The sequence below is a fragment of the Synchiropus splendidus genome, chromosome 6 (genome assembly GCF_027744825.2).
Source record: "Synchiropus splendidus isolate RoL2022-P1 chromosome 6, RoL_Sspl_1.0, whole genome shotgun sequence".
Classification (NCBI taxonomy): Eukaryota; Metazoa; Chordata; class Actinopteri; order Syngnathiformes; family Callionymidae; genus Synchiropus; species Synchiropus splendidus.
Window position 1 is genome coordinate 13716072 of NC_071339.1, and position 17309 is coordinate 13733380.

The window sequence follows — 17309 nt, forward strand, 5'->3', positions numbered from 1 at the left end:
AGAAGTGCGGCCTTTTTTCCCTCGCCATCCTCTGTGCAATGTTTATGTTTAAATGCAAGACTACAATAAAACTGTGTCTATGGTGTAAAAATCTGCTGCAGAAGCTGTTGTTGAGATGCAGAGTTTGACTTCTGAATGAAAAATGAACATGAAAAATGTTAAGCGGGAATAACATTATTTGACTCCACCCCGCTGCACCTGGGTTCAGTTTCCGAAATATTCTCAGTTGGACACTGGAGGGAAATGTGTGGCAAGAAAACAAGCTGAAGATGAAGCCAGGAGACTTGGTCTTTGTTAAATATCAGTTCAGCTTTTAAGGTCTGAAGTCAACGTTATTGGAGGTTATGGATGTAGGTTGCCTTTAGAAAATGTTTTAGGCGCTATTGTAAAATCTGATTTTGTGACAAAGTAAGAACCTGTTTATCCCCGGAGTTACACTCTAAATCACAATGGAGAACTATTTGTCTTGAACATGAATAGTTTCAGTTACAACAAGAGGAAGCAGCAGTTCATTTCCAAAACCCTTCAATGAAACTGAAATGGAGGGAGGTGTGTGTTAGTTTGCGTGCGTGGCAGAGACAACATGCCTCAGGGTTTCTTTATTAAAAGCTTTTCTTGACACGTAATTTGTTTTCATTTTGAACTGACGCTCATCCATTAATCTTCACACTTCCACGCTTGGCATCTCGTCTCTCAGCGTCGAGGCACAACTCTCCTCCTCACTTTTCTCTCCCTCAAGTGTTTTCAGTTGAATCCTAAAAACCCTTGAACAACATGCAGCATCATGTTCTCCTTCTCAGTTCAAATTACTGTTGGCATTGTTTACTTCCCTCCAGTTTTTTGACCGTTTATTTATTTTTTTTTTTATGTGTGTCACCCGCAGGGAGGGAAGATCCCAATCCGATGGACCGCACCCGAAGCCATCCAATACAGGAAGTTCACGTCCGCCAGTGACGTGTGGAGCTATGGGATCGTCATGTGGGAGGTCATGTCGTACGGAGAAAGGCCTTATTGGGACATGACCAATCAAGATGTAGGATTCTTTGCCCGTTCCATTTCTTAAAACGGCTGTTTTTATTTGTTGAATTAGTTAGCAGCATTAAGTAACTACTAACTGAATGCCCATAAATATCCTCATATGTTTAAGCCACAGGCTTCCGAGAGCGAGGAAAGAGTAGCGGTTAGTCCTGAAATGACATACCGTCCGAGTATCCAATGACAGGACACGTACAAGTCACGTTCAGCGTGCCTCGCTGTCCCCAACTTGTGATCTGAGTGGCTACGGCAACTATCCATCAACTATATGTGTCCGTTCACTCTGAGGGCACCTGCGCCTGCACTGCTGCTGCTGAAGGCCTTGGACACAAGCTAGCTGAATTCTGATTGGATGAAAACTCTAACCTGGAAACACTGGGATAAACTATGACCTGAGGATGATTATTATATATACTGTATACAATATATTTTGGGAAAGTACATTAAAATGTCATAAATATGCTCATGATTTCTGGTTTGTAGCAAATGGAAAACAGAAGCCAGAGTCTTTTTATTCGCTTGCTCTGTTTCCAAATGTAAAGATGAATTAAAATATTGCACAAACAGTAAGAGAAAACATAAGGCAGCTCTAGGAACAGTTCTGGCAATACAATTTCTCTGCTGGTGCTAAAAGTTGAAAAAAAAAAATGAAGCAGATCTAACAAGATGAGATGGAATTTAGGAGCCACTAGTAAAAAAGAAACTGTGTTTTGAGGAAGGGGGACATGGATGTTGAGAGGCTGAAACATTAATAGTGTTGCAAACAAATAATTTTCAGTGCTATAGAACCAGAAAAGGTTCTGACTGATCCAAGCTCACAAGTGAAAGGCCTGTATCGTAATGACCACGGTGTATTACTATTAGATAGGAGCGTTATCTTTGACTCACCGCTGACTCCTTATCAGATCATTTAAAGAAGCTCTTCAACTCTCACAGGCGACTTGTGCCCAGAAGTGGATCCTCTTTTTTTTATCTCCCTCTGGGAAGATGAAGGGAGAGCAAATAATGTGGCAAGAGAGAGAAAATGAAAATAGTTTCAAATTGAAAGTGCAAACGCTAATGTGCTGCGAGGGACGGAGGACCTGGACGGTTATCTTATTAGCAGACAGATAGTGTTTCTGCTCCATCGGGGTCCTCGTTCGGAGGTCTCCTGAATGAGATTAATCTGCCTGTGAATGGAGCTTCTCTAATGGTGCTGATAATGAGCTGGGGATCGCACGTTCTCCGCTCAAGAGTCCTCAGGGGTCGATCTGCGACGGCGGTCACGCACTGCCTCGGCGTGCCCTCCGACCACAAACACTCAAGTCAAGTGCGTCTTTATAGAGCTGGACGCGGATCTAAAGGGCAGGCATGAAACCGCAGCCAGCATCTGTTTCCATGTCAGATCACCTGTTTTTGCTTTTGCCCTCTTCCTGCTCCCAGAGTCTCCTAGCCACCCTTAGAGATCTATGTCTCCCCGTGCAGGTCATCAACGCCATTGAGCAGGACTACCGGTTGCCCCCTCCGATGGACTGTCCCAGCGCGCTGCACCAGCTCATGCTGGACTGCTGGCAGAAGGACCGCAACAACCGGCCCAAGTTCAGCCAGATTGTCAACAACCTGGACAAGATGATCCGCAACCCCAACACGCTCAAGGCCATGACCCCGCTGTCATCAGGGTAGGTGCAGGATCGCCTCGGACTCCATCACCTCTCACTGTTACTTTACCAACTCCTGAGAAGACCTGTCTTCTAGATTCTAGGCTGCAACTCACAATTATTTTAGTTGTCGACTAATATGTTTATTATTTTTTCGGTCAGGCGACTATTACTTTTGTTTGGACCTATTCAACCAAAAGTGGCTTAAATCACCTTATGTTATTAAACAAGCATATTATTAGTATAGTAGTATTATAAGTATATTAAAATAATGACACACAATCCAGGAACATGTATCAACCCTGTGAAGCATGAAGCATAAAACAGTTGACAGAGAGCTCCAGTTCTTTAAAACAGAGGTCTTTGAGGTTGGTCCTTGAGAAGATTTTTAAATCATCATTGTACACTTATGTATCTCATCTAAAATATCTGATCACCATCCACATCAAAAGGTCTTATTGGAATAATAATCTAAAAGGATGTGTTCAGTGTAGCTCCCTAGTTCATTGTCAGGAGGAGGAGAGACACTGAGGACACTTCACTACATCACTGTAAAAAAAAAAAAAGGGGTTTGCTCATCTTTAAGACGTGTTATCTTCGCAAACAAAACAAAGCCAGTGGCCAGTTGGAGTCGGACCTCAGTCAGGAACCAATTGAAGGAACAGAAATTAATATATCATAATGATTCCTGAGAATGTGATATTTACTCACTGATTCTAAACAAACAACCAGTTTTTGATGCCAATCCCGTGTGTGTTTACTCCATCGACCCACAGATTTTGACGTCGACGAATGTTTGTTGTCGACATTATCGATGACGTCAACTAATCGTCGCAGCCCTAGTTCTAGGTTGGACTTGTCGAGACGGTAACTAAATTTAGCATTTGGATCAAATCTTCAGTGCTGTTCTTTTTTTTTTCGCCGCAGCCCTGCGGATCAGACCCTTTTAGCTGCACTCCAGTGCTCCCATTTGTTGTTGTGGAAACCTCCACTCCGTAATTGACTGATCAATTCCACACCCTGAAAAATGCCAGTGAGCTTCAGCTGTTAAGGTGTTGATTCTCATCGCTGCCACTTCAACTGGTGACCGCGTGGTCTCACAGGATCGATTCACGTCAGATCATGAGACCTCATCTTCTGCACAGAGGCGTCTTTAGCGACTTCCACTCCCTGTCTGTGCGATTTATTCTGACAGTCAAAACAGCTCCTGAAGGTTGAAGTTGCGCAAGCTCCACATCTGTCTCGTATCAACATATTATCTCCTTGAGCATCTTACAAGGTCGGCGCCGAGTTCCCCAGTCGTCCACGTCGATGCGGTTGACATGGAGAATTTAAATCAATCTCATTTTAACGCAGTATAGAAAACTTTCAAACAGGAAATTGACGTTCCCGCCAACGTGCCACATGTAGCAGTTCTCCCTCACCGTCTCCTCTTTTTACTGGCGCCGGGCGGTTATGCAAATTAAAGCCTTTTGAGGATCAGATCCTTTCTCCGAATGCCCCGGGCGAATCCTGGATTCAAAGCACTTGTGGAATTTTCAAAACAAAACACGGGGCTGCTGGTGTTGGTTTGTTTCGAGAAGATGAGCCGACAGATTTTCCAGAGTGGCATCCATACTGTTAGGCGAGTGGCTTGGTGGCACAGAAGCAATTTGTGGTAAAGAAATGAAGGTGATGCGGTTCCAGACACGTCACTTGTCATGTGTTTGTGTCGTCCCCAGCGTTCACCTCCCCCTCCTGGACCGCAGCATCCCAGACTTCTCCAGCTTCAGCACAGTGGACGAGTGGCTGGACGCCATCAAAATGGGCCAGTACAAAGACAACTTTGCCAACTCAGACTTCAACACGTTTGACGTGGTATCTCAGATGACCATGGAGTGAGTACCCACCATTCCCACCTGCCTGCCATTTTTAGTCCAATCTCAAAAACACGACAGAGTGAGTGAAATTCCTCCTACATAGTTGGACCAGACCGCTGGCCAAGTTGGAAAGATGCTCACTGAATCTTAATTGCAGTCGCGGTTTTGAGCAGCGGCACAGTAACCAAAAAGCGTAGCAGGTTTATAAATGATCTCAACATCGATGTAACGTCTGTTTTTGTCTCACCAGCGACATCTTGAGGGTGGGCGTGACGTTAGCGGGTCATCAAAAGAAGATCCTCAACAGTGTCCAGATGATGCGGGCACAGATGAACCAGATCCAGTCCATAGAGGTTTGACCCTCCTGAGTGGAGGGAGGGAGGGAAGAGCTCTGGGTGCCCAGGATGCCGTGTTTCTGTGTATTTTTGGTGTGAAGGTGCGGCCGCTTCCCCCCCCACCACGGAAGGCCGCTCGTTCCCAGCTTTTCCTGTGAAATCCCCCACCTTCCTCTTTGCCCTGACGCTCCCTCCATCCGCTGTTAGATACTCGGTCACGGCGCTGCAGCGAAGAAACCCCCAGAACACGGGAGAATAGACCTGACCAGCTACACCTTTTTTTTCATCTTCTTTCACCAATTTTTCAGTTGATGTCCAGTTATTATTTTATTTTTTGGGGGGTTTGGTGATTTTTGTAAAGACTTTTTTATGGAAAAAAAACAGAAAAATGGAAAAAAGGAAAAGGAGTTTATCTGGATTTATTGATGCTATAAGGTTGTAGAGGAATAGGAAAGCTACCCTTTAAAAGGGCAACGAACATAGAGGGAGGAGGAGAGGTCGACCTCTGCACCACAAGGATTTTGTCTTTGAATTGAGGTTGGGACTTGACGAGGACACAGCGTGACCTGCAGCCTTTAGAGAGACAAAGAGAAGAGAAGACCTGACTTGCACTCCCACAAGGAATTTAACAGAAAAAAAAACATTTAAAAAAAATATCTAAAAAAAAAAAAACATGCGATGGACTGCTTTGACTGACGTCCTACAATCACAGAGAAGTCAACACTTTTTTCTCATTGCAAGTTACTTTCTATATTGTGTGAAATGTTGTGATGAAGACTCCCACTCACCTTCCTCCTCCATCCACAAGTGAAATTTGAATGGTCTGCAAAATTCATCTTTAGTTTTTGGCTCCTTTTTTTTTTTTGTTTTCCTCCTCTGTACATATCAGATGCACATCTTTTCAAGTCGGGGCAGAAGAGACTGCTGGAGGTTTCCCAACACAACAATGTTTTCCTCTGAAACAAACTGCTTCTATATCTTTTCAATGTTTGTGCGCACGTGTGCCGGGGTTGCACGGTGTCGACCCGTTTGGGTGTCTAGACATGAAAAAATGAAAAATAATCACAGAAAGAAACTTCCCGCTTTCATTGTTTTCCATTCCCAAAGAGTGCCACTGTGATAGCGACTAACTTGCCAAAAAAAAAAAAAAAAGGTAAACCATGTATTCACGTCTCTGGTCCGACAGGATTTCTTTAACTGTGCTGTGTGTGAAATTGCGTTGCGTCTGTCAAAGTCGCAGTTTTAGCAATACGTGAACCAAACCTAGCTGAAGTGCTCAGATTGGAAATGCTTCCAATGACCATTTTTACTGCGAGTAACATTTTGTAAGACTGGTTTTAATTTATTGTCTTTTACATCTCACACATCCCTGATACCGTGCAGCCCCCCTTCCCCCCCAGCACGTGGCTCCTGATGTGTCGCTTCTCTAATGGTTCTCTCAATTACTGTGCAAGCTCAGGTTTGATCCACGGGTGTGACGTTTCAGCTTCCAGTTTTTTTATTCCGGAAAAAAAGAAAGCCACGTTTGAGATGTTTGGGTGGGCACACCTGGTTTTTCCACACCTCCTCACAAGTAGACATGAAAAAAGATCAGTGTTTTATTACTGCAGTTTCTGTATGGCTGTAAATGAATCGTCGTTGTTGTTCCTATTACTTTTTCTCTGCACTGAGTCCACTGTTGGGCTTTTAGTCTTCGGTTCCCGTGAAAATGACAAGTGCAGAGCTGTCATCTTTGTTTGTGTTGTCGTCAGTAACGCGGTGTCAGCAGGGACAGTGGGGCAGAGAACATGGAAACGGAGATGTCGTTCCGCAGGAGCTTCCGCGTAAACATCCAGTGAATGATCCCAGCGGTGCAGAGCTCCGTGTGTGAGACCTGACAGGCCGACAAGGGCGTCAAGCTGGGAGCCTTCGGTCAGATGTGCCGGATCTCAGCGGGGCGGCTGCACCCTGATCACAGCCGCTCGGTCCAAGCACCGGTTTCCCTCCGTGACTCTCACACATGCCTGCCAGCCACCTGTCTGCCGCTCCCTCTGATCTCCTCACAGTCGGCCTCTCAGCAGTTGTCTGCTCTCGTCTCGACCCGTTTCAAGGCATCGACAGCAGCAGACGGGGCCCACATTCATCATCGCGTCCTGGCGCTGAGGATTCCTCCAGACTGGACCAGTTTAATGTCACAGAGAGTCGAGCTTGATCGGACCTGAGCAACTGTGCCGTTCATATTCAGTCTTTCCACTCCAAACTTGTCTCAGGATCACAGAGGTCCAGTCAGAACCCCCTTTAACCGGCACTTATCCATTCACTCGTGAGGCCGTACCTCTGGTCAGACCCTTTACTCCTCGCTCCTTGTTACTCCTCGTTTTTTTAAAGCTATTTTTGGACGTCATCACAATAAAACCCCCTTGTTGGTGTCTTTAGTAATGAGACACATTTATCTCGAAAAAATAATGAGGCAAAAACCTCCAAATGAAGATCCTCTGTCCTCATTAACACGCTTTTATCTAGTAAGACAGCAGGGAGATTTGAGAAAAACAATGCCGACTCAGCGGTTTGTACCACCTAAAAATGTTCTCAAAGATTTCAAAATTTCGTGACCCAATTTGATTGTGATTTAAATTGGATTTTGTCTTCAGGATGGTTTGATGTTAAAATGCATAAGATTGTTAACAATTTTATGAATTTCCTTCCCGTGCGACGAGTCCACGTCAAATGTTGTTTTTCAGTCCGCAACATTGAGGGGAACCTTCTCAACAAATCCTTTGAAGACATCAGGTTGTGTGTTTCCCTGCGAGCCCTTGTTTCTGATGAAACGTCAAGAGTGGTCTGTCATGAACGCGACACACATGCGGTGACCCAAATGCCACCGATGCCAACTCGCAATTTGTTTTCGTCTCCCTTTTTCATCATGGAGATTTCACAGCTCATCACTTTTGATTTCTTAATGCCTGGGCAGGACGTGCGGAAATGTTATTTTTAAAGAGGCGGTAGAGAGTTCAGTGGGTGGTGTTGTGGAGGATCATGGATTGCTTCCGTTCGTTCATGAAGGAACCTTTATTCACGATGAGGAGTGTGATGGATACTGGCATGAGAGTCATGTTTGTCTGGTGTGAGAAGTGTGTCTACAGATAGTTTCTGTGACAGTTGTCTACTTCCAGTCGGAAATGCTTGCAAAACATTTCTCAGGAGGCAGATAGGAGGCATATGCAAGAGATGCCGGACCAGAACAGCGACAATTCGACTCACTCTAAACTGGCGCTTCAGGGAGAGTCCAGCCTCCCTGCTGTTTTGGTCTTTTTGGCTTCGCCACCAACAGTTCAAGACCATAGTCGGTTCTGTTCACATTACCGTTACAGACACGATTTATTTATGTATTCTCTGGGGTTTTCTGGTTGCTGCATGAGGTTTTTGCTTATGATTCAGCCCCACTTGCTCATGCTGCCAAGACGAGGGAGTTACTCGGCTATGGAGGATGTGAAATCCAAGACTGGGTGGAATGTCCCGTTTAGGATTCAGATTCTTTCCTCGGTGGAGAAGTTCATGCATCTCTGGGTCTTCTTAGTGAGCGAGGAACGGATGGAGAGGGAGACAGACCGATTGCTGGAGGATTTGTTCTCGAAGGACACATGTTGTCCTTTGATGTGGTCATTTAGTTTAAAACAACATACCGTAAATTCCAGACAATAGTGGCGCATTAAACGTAAGAAGGAAAATTGATCTTGTTCCTACATAAGCCTTAAGCCGCGGGTGCAGTGGTGCTGTCTGCTCCGTAGAAAGGCCAGTGGTGCTTAAAAATGCATGAGGATCACTTATAAACTAGTTTTGCAAACAAGCTCCAGCATGGAGACTGACTCATGAAACAAACTGTTCTCAACTTAAATCATCAACTCCTCGCATCTTTTATTGAAATTAAAGTGCTCAAAATGTGCTGTTTTCACCCGCGTGTCCCAAGTTTCGACACCACAGCTGGTCTCAGCTGCTGCTTCTCGTCTCTGGTCCTCCAGGAGATCCGCTCTGTGGGTGGAGCTGTGGACACTCGGGCGAAAACAGCGCATTTTGAGCACTTTAAGGTCAGTAAAACGCCTGTGATTTCATTAGTTTGGTGTGACAAGGCTCATTATTTGGGTACCTGATGCTCTTTAGCCTGTGACGAGAAAACAGTAGTGGCTTATAGTCTGGAATTCACGGTACATGTGTTTATAACCCATATACGGCACACGCCAAGTAGTCGACGAATCAAAAAGGCCGTCTGTGACTAGCTGTCAATATTCACGTTAGATGAAGCCCTAATTTATTGCTGTGTTCTTGAGACTGTTGTGCTGAGGTGAAAGCCGCTCCTGTGGTGGTCTGAGGAAGCATCACCGCTGCTGTGGTTGTTATGTGGTTTATTCCCGAGTACTTTTGCATACAGTGGACGGTCTGATGCGGCACATGGAAAAGCAAGGTCTTTTTTCCTGCCCAAAAAGGAGCCTTGTTTTCAGTGCAATTTGGGTCAGGTTTTCAGGGGCATCGCTGGATGTGGGCCGTGAGCCTTGTCCCTCTGGAAGCCCTGGGCTTTACTTGTGATTCAGAGCATGTCAGGCCGGCGCACGTGTCAAAAGAAGGTGTTTTCAGGCCCACATTCAAGACCCTACAGTCACTCAGACGTCTGGATCATGGAGGTAATCTTTGGACAGTGATAACTGATGCCGCAACCCGACTCACTGATGGTGGCGATGATGTCCGCCTCTCTTAAATGGCGTCTGACACTGTTCTAACAAAGGTAACAACACAGTCAGGACTTCACTGCTTCCCCTGCGGTAAATATCTCTCAGCATTAATGTAACATTCACTTTTGGGGGCAGCTCCTGCTCGGCCCTCATTTAAAGCTCATTCAGATTCCGGTGTGTTGGCGCTGCCAAGAGTTTGAGTTATTAATAAAGAAATTATCCCTGAACTGCAGTTCACAGAACTTGGTCGAGGTCACACGGCGTCAGGAGTGGGTTTCACCAGCAGTCAGTGTTTTCCCGTCGTGTCCTTTTTTTCTTCAGAGAGTTTTTTTAAAATACTGTTTAGAATGAAAGTGTTTGAAGGCAGTATTCATATGTACCATGGCGAGGAGTGGCTGCTCTCATGTCAAGTGTGCAGCACGATGGCGGCTACTTAAACTGAAAATGGACTGTCGCGAGTGTGTTTCACCGTCACCCGCCGAGCAGCTGTTTGCCATTTGAATAGTGACTCAAGAGAAACGTTTGCATTCTTTCTTCAGCTCTTCCAGATTTTCAGATCCTTGTGTTTTCCACCATCAGAATGTCTTGAGACTGGTGCTCCCTTCGGAGGTGGCACTCTGTGTCTGGGCCGCAGACCTGCCCCAGTGGTGTCCCCCCTCCCCCCCGTGTGTCCGCTCTCTGTGTGCCAATATTTGAAGGATGACCGCAAAAGTGTTAGTTACATGAGTTTGAACCTGTTTGAGACCCCCGCTCGGGTCCTAAGAACAGGGTCTGCCCTCCTGTTGTGTCAGACAGAAAATGGCTCCCATCTTCTGGCTCAGTCGCGCTGAAGGACTGGAGCGCCTCCTGCTGCTGAAGTGGTGGAATTGTAGCATTGTAACGTCGGAGTCCAGGACTCCTCGGCAGGCCGCTGACAAACTTTTGTACCGCTGCAGAAACCCTGCTCTCGTTTTCCCCCTTCTATTGACCCGCGTGTCCCACCTCTCCCTGTCTCCGCACCGCGCCGGCAGGAGACCTGCGCGGGGCCCCGGGGCCGCGACAGACCGCGCGCTCCAGCAGCGCACTGGCGTGAAGCGGCCGACCTTGTATTTCTGTACAAATGTATATTGACTGTAACCCTGTGAATGATGTAACAATTTCATTATTTGTAATATTGTCATTGGTTTATTTTCTAAAAATAGAAAAGCTCAACTTGACTCTCCTCAATAAAAAATAAGATCTGTTTTAAAGTGAATTTCCCATCTTTTGGCATCACATTTTTACTTAGGTTTTTGGCTCGAGTATTATTTTTTATTCACCCGCTTACAGTATTTTTGATTTTAATAAATCACGTGAATTACATTTATTTATTTATTATTATATGTATTTATTTAATTGTTTATATTCAACTGTATAAAATTTTAGTCAAAGGTAAAAGTACTATCTTTATACAATTTATAGTAATTATATTAGAATATTATTTGATTGGTTTATATATATATATATATTTATATATATGTATGTATATCCCATATGTATACATACATGATACATCATATGATCTATGATAATTTTTTTATGAAAAAAATTCTATTTACCTTTAACCTGACTGTGATAATTACAGATTATAACACTGAACCTCCATAAGTGGAAACATGTTGAGTAAAGTGATTGATATGGATGATCATCAAACAAGGGAAAGAAATAGCTGTGTTCTGAATGAGCACTCACACACACACACTCAGCCCATTGCTGAGTGGTTAACTGTCAGAACAGATTGGGTGGAGTGAGACTCTGTCTCCCCACAGTTCGGGGACTGGAGGTCAGACCCCCTTCACCTCAGCTCAGATATTCTGGAACCTCATTAGCAGGAGACGCGTGAAAGGCTGGAGACCTCGGCGTGACCCGGCGCAGAATGGCGCGTGTGTTAAAAGGTTTCAGCCCGTGATCAGAAGGGAGGGAGGGAGGTTGAGAATTTCTACCCGCTGGTTCGGCTTCGAGACTCGACCACCCGTAAAGTGGACCTTCACACCCCCGTCACCTCCTGCTCACACCTTGAAGACCACTGGGAACAATGCTGGGCCTGTCAGCTGAGGGAAGGACCAGAATCCCAACCCACACGGAGGAGGGCGCGAGGCCGATCTGAGGGGGAGAGCAGAGGTTCCACAGTAGCTCAGGTGGTGTTTGAGCAGCTGCCGGCTGCAGCTCCCTCTCATCATGAATCTGAGGGAAATCAAGGGACGTGGAGGAAGGAGAGTTCACTTCCGAGATTCACGGCGAAGTTGTTTCATTTTGATTTGCACCGCGACAAAAGCTGACCTTGAACGCAAAACGCGACAAATGACAGAGATGTTTGTCATGGTCTCAAGTGGCCGGAGTTTAGGACTGGAGACACCAGCTGCGTGAGAAGACGCAGGCTCCGCACAGCAAGGACCCGGGTCGGCACTCGGCCACCATTTTGATTTTTTTCTTTGGTGATTTCAAGCACTTACGTCTTCAAATGTCGTTTTCGCAAGCAGCTCAGCCTGATAGATCCCAGAGCCAGAGTCATTGCTCCAGAGATGGAGACGTCCAAAAAGCACGTCGCCAGAACCACCTGGTCTGTCAGCAGAGTGCAGCATGTTGGGCTCCAACAGTCCCTTCGAGATAAACATTTTTTTGTTAGTTTGAGTCATGACGGTGGAACACAAACATTTTGATATTCTTCTGAATGTTTCCATGACAGATTCTGCTGATCGTTTCCAGCAGCACGGAATGAATCTGGGGAAGTAACAAAGCTGGAACACAAGGGTCGACATCTCCTGACTCGCTGCGCTGCACGTGGGTGGCTGCGTGACACGGCAGAACCGGATCATCCTCTGCTACTAGCCGGCCACTCGAGGTTCAAAGTTTGTGTCTTTTCTGCTTTAACCCCCATAAACACTTGGGGCGCAACTCATCTCCTTGCTGTGTCTGAAACCGTGAGCTAACAAGCTACGTGCTAAACTCACTGAATCGCTTCAAGAAGTCTCAACTGATCTGATGACTTTGAGTCGACTCCAGAATAGCGTTCGACAATGAATAACCTTCATGAGAAATATTTCATGCGGTGACAGCCAGACACCCAACCACAAAGCTAATTCATCCCGCCTGCGCTTGTTTACATTGGTTTTTCAAAAACAAAGTTAACATTTCTATGAATTAACGGCATCACGTTGGTGTCCCCACCATCTGCTGGAGGCGTTTGTCGCCCCACGAAGGAGAAATTACGGAGCTGGAAACACAAATCTGGCTGTAAACTGCCCGCTGACATCACTGGACGGGTGCGTTTGACATGAAGTCACGGCGATTAGTGGCGAAGCCGTCGCTTATTTTTATCACGTCTGGGAAACGGCTGCAGCCCAAAACTGGGGAGTAAACAGACGAGCAGACTCAATAAGCAAGTGTTCTAATAAAACATGACGTGGGCCCTCTGACATTCTCATAAATTCTGGGCTGACGGCTCCAGATGTTTCAGCGTCTCACAGAAGGATAGAAGGGAGGCGGAGACAGGTGCAATGGGCAGCAGACACAACTAGCACGGGTGCCTTCGCAGGACATTCACAATTTCTTGATGCCTCGCAAAGAAAAAAGGTTGACATTTCATAGGACATAGCTTTAGTTTTCTTCTGCAAGTCTCACGCTCCACTCTGTCGCAGTTTAAGCCTGTGGATCATCTTGGAACACGCTAAAATCGGTGTTGCTGTTACGACCTGATACGTAGCTCTAGAGCAGAGGCGGGCAGTTACGTTTCCTAAGGGGCCACATTATAAACTGTGACTGTTGTGAGGGTCTGCCATGCCAAAAGAAAGGCGGCGATGACTAAGAAATGTGATGGGGAAAAAAGCAACAAGGACAAAATGATTCAGTGGAAAAAAGGATATTAAGAAGTGCAAATATGGCACGAAACCTCTAAAAATCTTAATTTAATGGGTGATTCAATTTGAATATAAATAATAATAAAACTGTAGCACAAATATCTATGAAATATTAAAAGGAAATTAATTTCAAAATAGATCAGTGTATTTTGAGGAACCAAAAATACTCCCTAAAATGGCAGACGAAAAGAACGTTTAGTCCTGAACATGTTAAAATTACTGTTGAAATAGTAACTCCACGAAAGAAACGACAAAGAAAAAGACTACTTATCAGTTGTATTTAGTCTGACCTCATGAGGGCCGCAAAAACACAGGCAAAGGCCCGCATACGGTCCCTGGGCCATGCTTTGCACAGGTCTGCTCTAATGAGACATAAAGAAGACATAACAATGGCGGAAACTCTCTGTTTTCCAGTGGTGATTTATTTAACGGCCTCGCCGACCACCCCCTCCCACAACGCTGCCTTTGTTTTCCGCAATACCTCTTCCACGGTCGCCATGTTGGTTTTGGAGTTTGTTGTTGTCATAGACTTTTCACTCTGAGCTGCTCCCCCTGGTGGATATGTAGGTGAACAGCATCACCAACATGAAGAAGGCACAGCAGCAAGTGATCGGTGGCGGTAACATTGTTTGAAACGCAGTGTACAATTTTGTATGCAAAGGGATAATAAATGCGAGTGAGCCAAAAATGCTCATTTTATAACCCAAACAGAGCAATATTTTAGCAGCAAAATTAGGGGAAAGGAAAAGGAAAACGGTAAAAAGTAGCGCTGCAGGTCATCACAGAGAAGAGCGTACAGTCCGGGCTGCGACTTCCTTGTGATGACTCACAAGTTCGATGTCAATACCGGGGACAGACTGGGGTCAGTGGGGTCAGAGGCTTCACAGGGAGATGCAGGCAGACACATTGACTTGCACTAACCATGTCCAGCAATATTGGACACGAGGCTCACAGCGCTTTTCCATGATGCAGGGAACACCTCCTCCCTGCATCAGAGTCATCACAGTCCTGGAGGGAACACAACCACGTACAGTTCCAGTGCGCCTCTAATTGGCAAGAAGCTCACAGGCCTGACCTCGAGAGGCAGTGTTTTTTTCTGAGAGAAGAGTTACGAGATGGCGGCTAACGCCTCGCCGAGCTCACTGCAGAAATAATGCGCCTCAGAAATGTGAACATCTGCGGCTCAGCTGCGGAGAATTACATCCAGAGCCGGCGCTGCCTGATCCGGCGCAGCAGCACTAAACACTAAATAAGGACCTCAAGTGGAGAGGCTGGACTTCAGCTGGAAATACAAACTGGAGTCCAACTTTTCTGCAGCTTCGTTCACCAAGTTGCTTCCTGAGATATAAATCCTTTCCAGGGTTTGTCAACTGACTGGATCTTTTCTATTCAGTCTATTGGCTGTGGTGTATAAAGACACAGCACATCAGGTTCCAGCTTTAGATCTTGAGAAGCTTGTACCAAAAATATTGAGACTCATTTTGGAATAAATTTCAATCTTCTGAGCTCAGAGACCTGGATGAGTGGAACTTTCAGAGGCTCCACAGGTCACGTGGTTTCACACTGCAATTGCTTCGCCTTTGTCTGATGCTACTCATGAAGCAGCCGATCACATGGTTTGATTCATTTTTTTTTTTATGGAAGAAAAAACATTTAAAACATCTACAGACTGAAAACAGATGATCTCCAGTCCACCCTCAGCTAGCTTGGCTAGCTTAGCTAGTAATGAGTGGCATTGCAGATGCTACTCATGAAGCAGCGTAGCATGAGCTTTGATTCAGATCTTGTTTATTCAAAATTATCAGCTATATAGATATATATATATACATATGTATATATAAAATTCCATGAACGCACCCATGGCAGTTAATAGAGTAGAACGTTTTTACTAGTGATGGTTCGGTGAGGCTTCATGAAACAGTGTTGCAGGGTTGATGAAACAGTGCCCTGGTTTTCAGATGCTGCTCTTGGTTTAGAAATGATGTGAGGTTTCATTGAAGTTTGTTGTTCAAGACCAAACATTTTACAGCCGACAGTGCCATCTGGTGGCCTCTGAAAAATTGGACATGATCGAGTTAGCAAACAGGAACCTGCCAACGGTGTTTGTAGACAAACGTTTCTGTCGACTTAAAAGCCCACAATGTACTGCAGGTTTTCCACCCTGTTGCGCCAACCTTTCCAGCCCGATTGTGATGTCACCTGACTTTCCCCCCACCCCTTGTCTTGTGTGTCTAATAAATGAGGACCTACACATCCCACTTACCCTAAAATGTCTTTTACAGGACCATTTCAACGAGTGACTTAAAGCAGGACGGGCACCTCACCACCTGCATGGATCCTTCTCTGTAGGCCAACAGTTCCCCAGACTTAAGAGTGACTCTGCTTGTGCTGTATCAGCTCCACTGCTACAACCATTCTTCCCCCTCAGTAGCTTCAAGAAGTGCCCTCAACTGTCGACCAGTTTTTGGCAACTTTCATTCACAAAATTATCGTCATCCAAAAGCAGGAGTCTTGACTTCAAATGCAACATCTGGTAAGTGACATCAGTCGCGACAATAGAATGTGCAGCGCGTCGCCTTGGAATAAAAGCTCTGCCTGTGTTTCCAGGTCAAAGGACATGATTTGGACACGTGAAGGACCAGAAAAGGCCACATTTGTCACCACCCAGTTGACAGGTCCCGACTGGTACAGCACCAAACAGTTTGTTCAGGAACAAAACTGCTGCGTGTGTGTAAAAGGGACGACAGAGAGGAGAACTGTTTTCATCACAAACATCATAGGACGGCTGTGAACACTGATGCTGGGAAGCAGAGAGACGTGTGAGTCGCTGAACCTCTTTCCTGCGTAATTCCCTTCCACTTGAGTTACACAAGCCGCAGATGCCACATCGTGTCCAGCAGAGTCAAGAGCCAAAGGGGATTTGGGTTTGTTTTTCTTTTCTTTTTTGTTCCCAGTCGAAGACAAACTGTCGTTACGTACCAAACTTAAAAGAGAAAAGTGGCATCGAGGACAGGAACATGCTTCAAAACAGTTGATCGGAGCTTTTAGCTTCACTCAACTAAATAAACAACGGTCTGTCTTGGCTGGAGGTTAAAAGAACTGGGTTTGCTAGATGCCTCAAGTCTTTCTCGCCATCTAGTGGTGAGGACGCTGTACTGCAAATTTTGTAGCGCGTTTTTGACTTTTTATACATTTGTGGAGTCAAGAAAAACTATTTACAGAAAAGGTAGATCTGTTAATGGAAGTTTAAATGAGCAAAAAAAAGAACACAGAAGAAAAAAAAATCCCCTCAAATGTGAGCAGTTATGAGCAGCTATTAACTATCAGCAACCGAATATGACGCCATCACTGGAAGAGTCTTCAGTTATTGATCATCGATTCACTCGTCCAACTCTCGGGCTTCTTTTTCCTGGTGTAAAAATAGCACCACCTTGCGGCTGGACTCTGAACTGACGTGTCAAACCTTAATGTGAAGGTAGTGATACAGTTTCACCTGTCGAAACTGCCTTGACAGAGTCCCAAAAAGTAGGAGGTTTGACTCCTCCACCGTCGTTGTGTCTTATAGGAAACGTATTTTTAGAGTGACATTTAGTTTTACGGGGAAAATGTGTTTTTCATGATTCACTTGAGTAAGTTCTGGGTTCTGTCGACGGCTTGTTGTTGACACTTTCTACAGGTTTGGGCACCACCTGCAGAGCGGCAGAAAGGAAACAGCGAGGTCAGGATGGGCGCCTGATGTGGGCTGAACGCAATAATGAGATAAAGTGTGTCCGAGGTCATGACGCTACAGAAGGATATTTCTTTGTTTTATACTCGTGTTCCGAGCTCTGAGAATCGGACCTTCACTGGACTCTGTGCACACAGG

General features: G+C 45.4%; 1 protein-coding gene across 6 annotated transcripts in view; it reads left to right on the forward strand.

The window, feature by feature from the left end:
- LOC128760036 (ephrin type-B receptor 2) overlaps positions 1-10786 on the forward strand; it is a 128329-nt gene extending 117543 nt beyond the window's left edge. For all 6 annotated transcript variants that reach the window (XM_053866948.1, XM_053866951.1, XM_053866947.1 and 3 more), the window contains 4 exons: positions 884-1033; positions 2500-2693; positions 4394-4549; positions 4782-10786. In XM_053866948.1, coding sequence (XP_053722923.1) covers positions 884-1033; positions 2500-2693; positions 4394-4549; positions 4782-4890 — 609 coding nt within the window. In that variant the 3' untranslated portion in view covers positions 4891-10786. The remainder of the gene's footprint in view (positions 1-883; positions 1034-2499; positions 2694-4393; positions 4550-4781) is intronic.
- The last annotated feature ends 6523 nt before the right edge of the window (positions 10787-17309 follow it).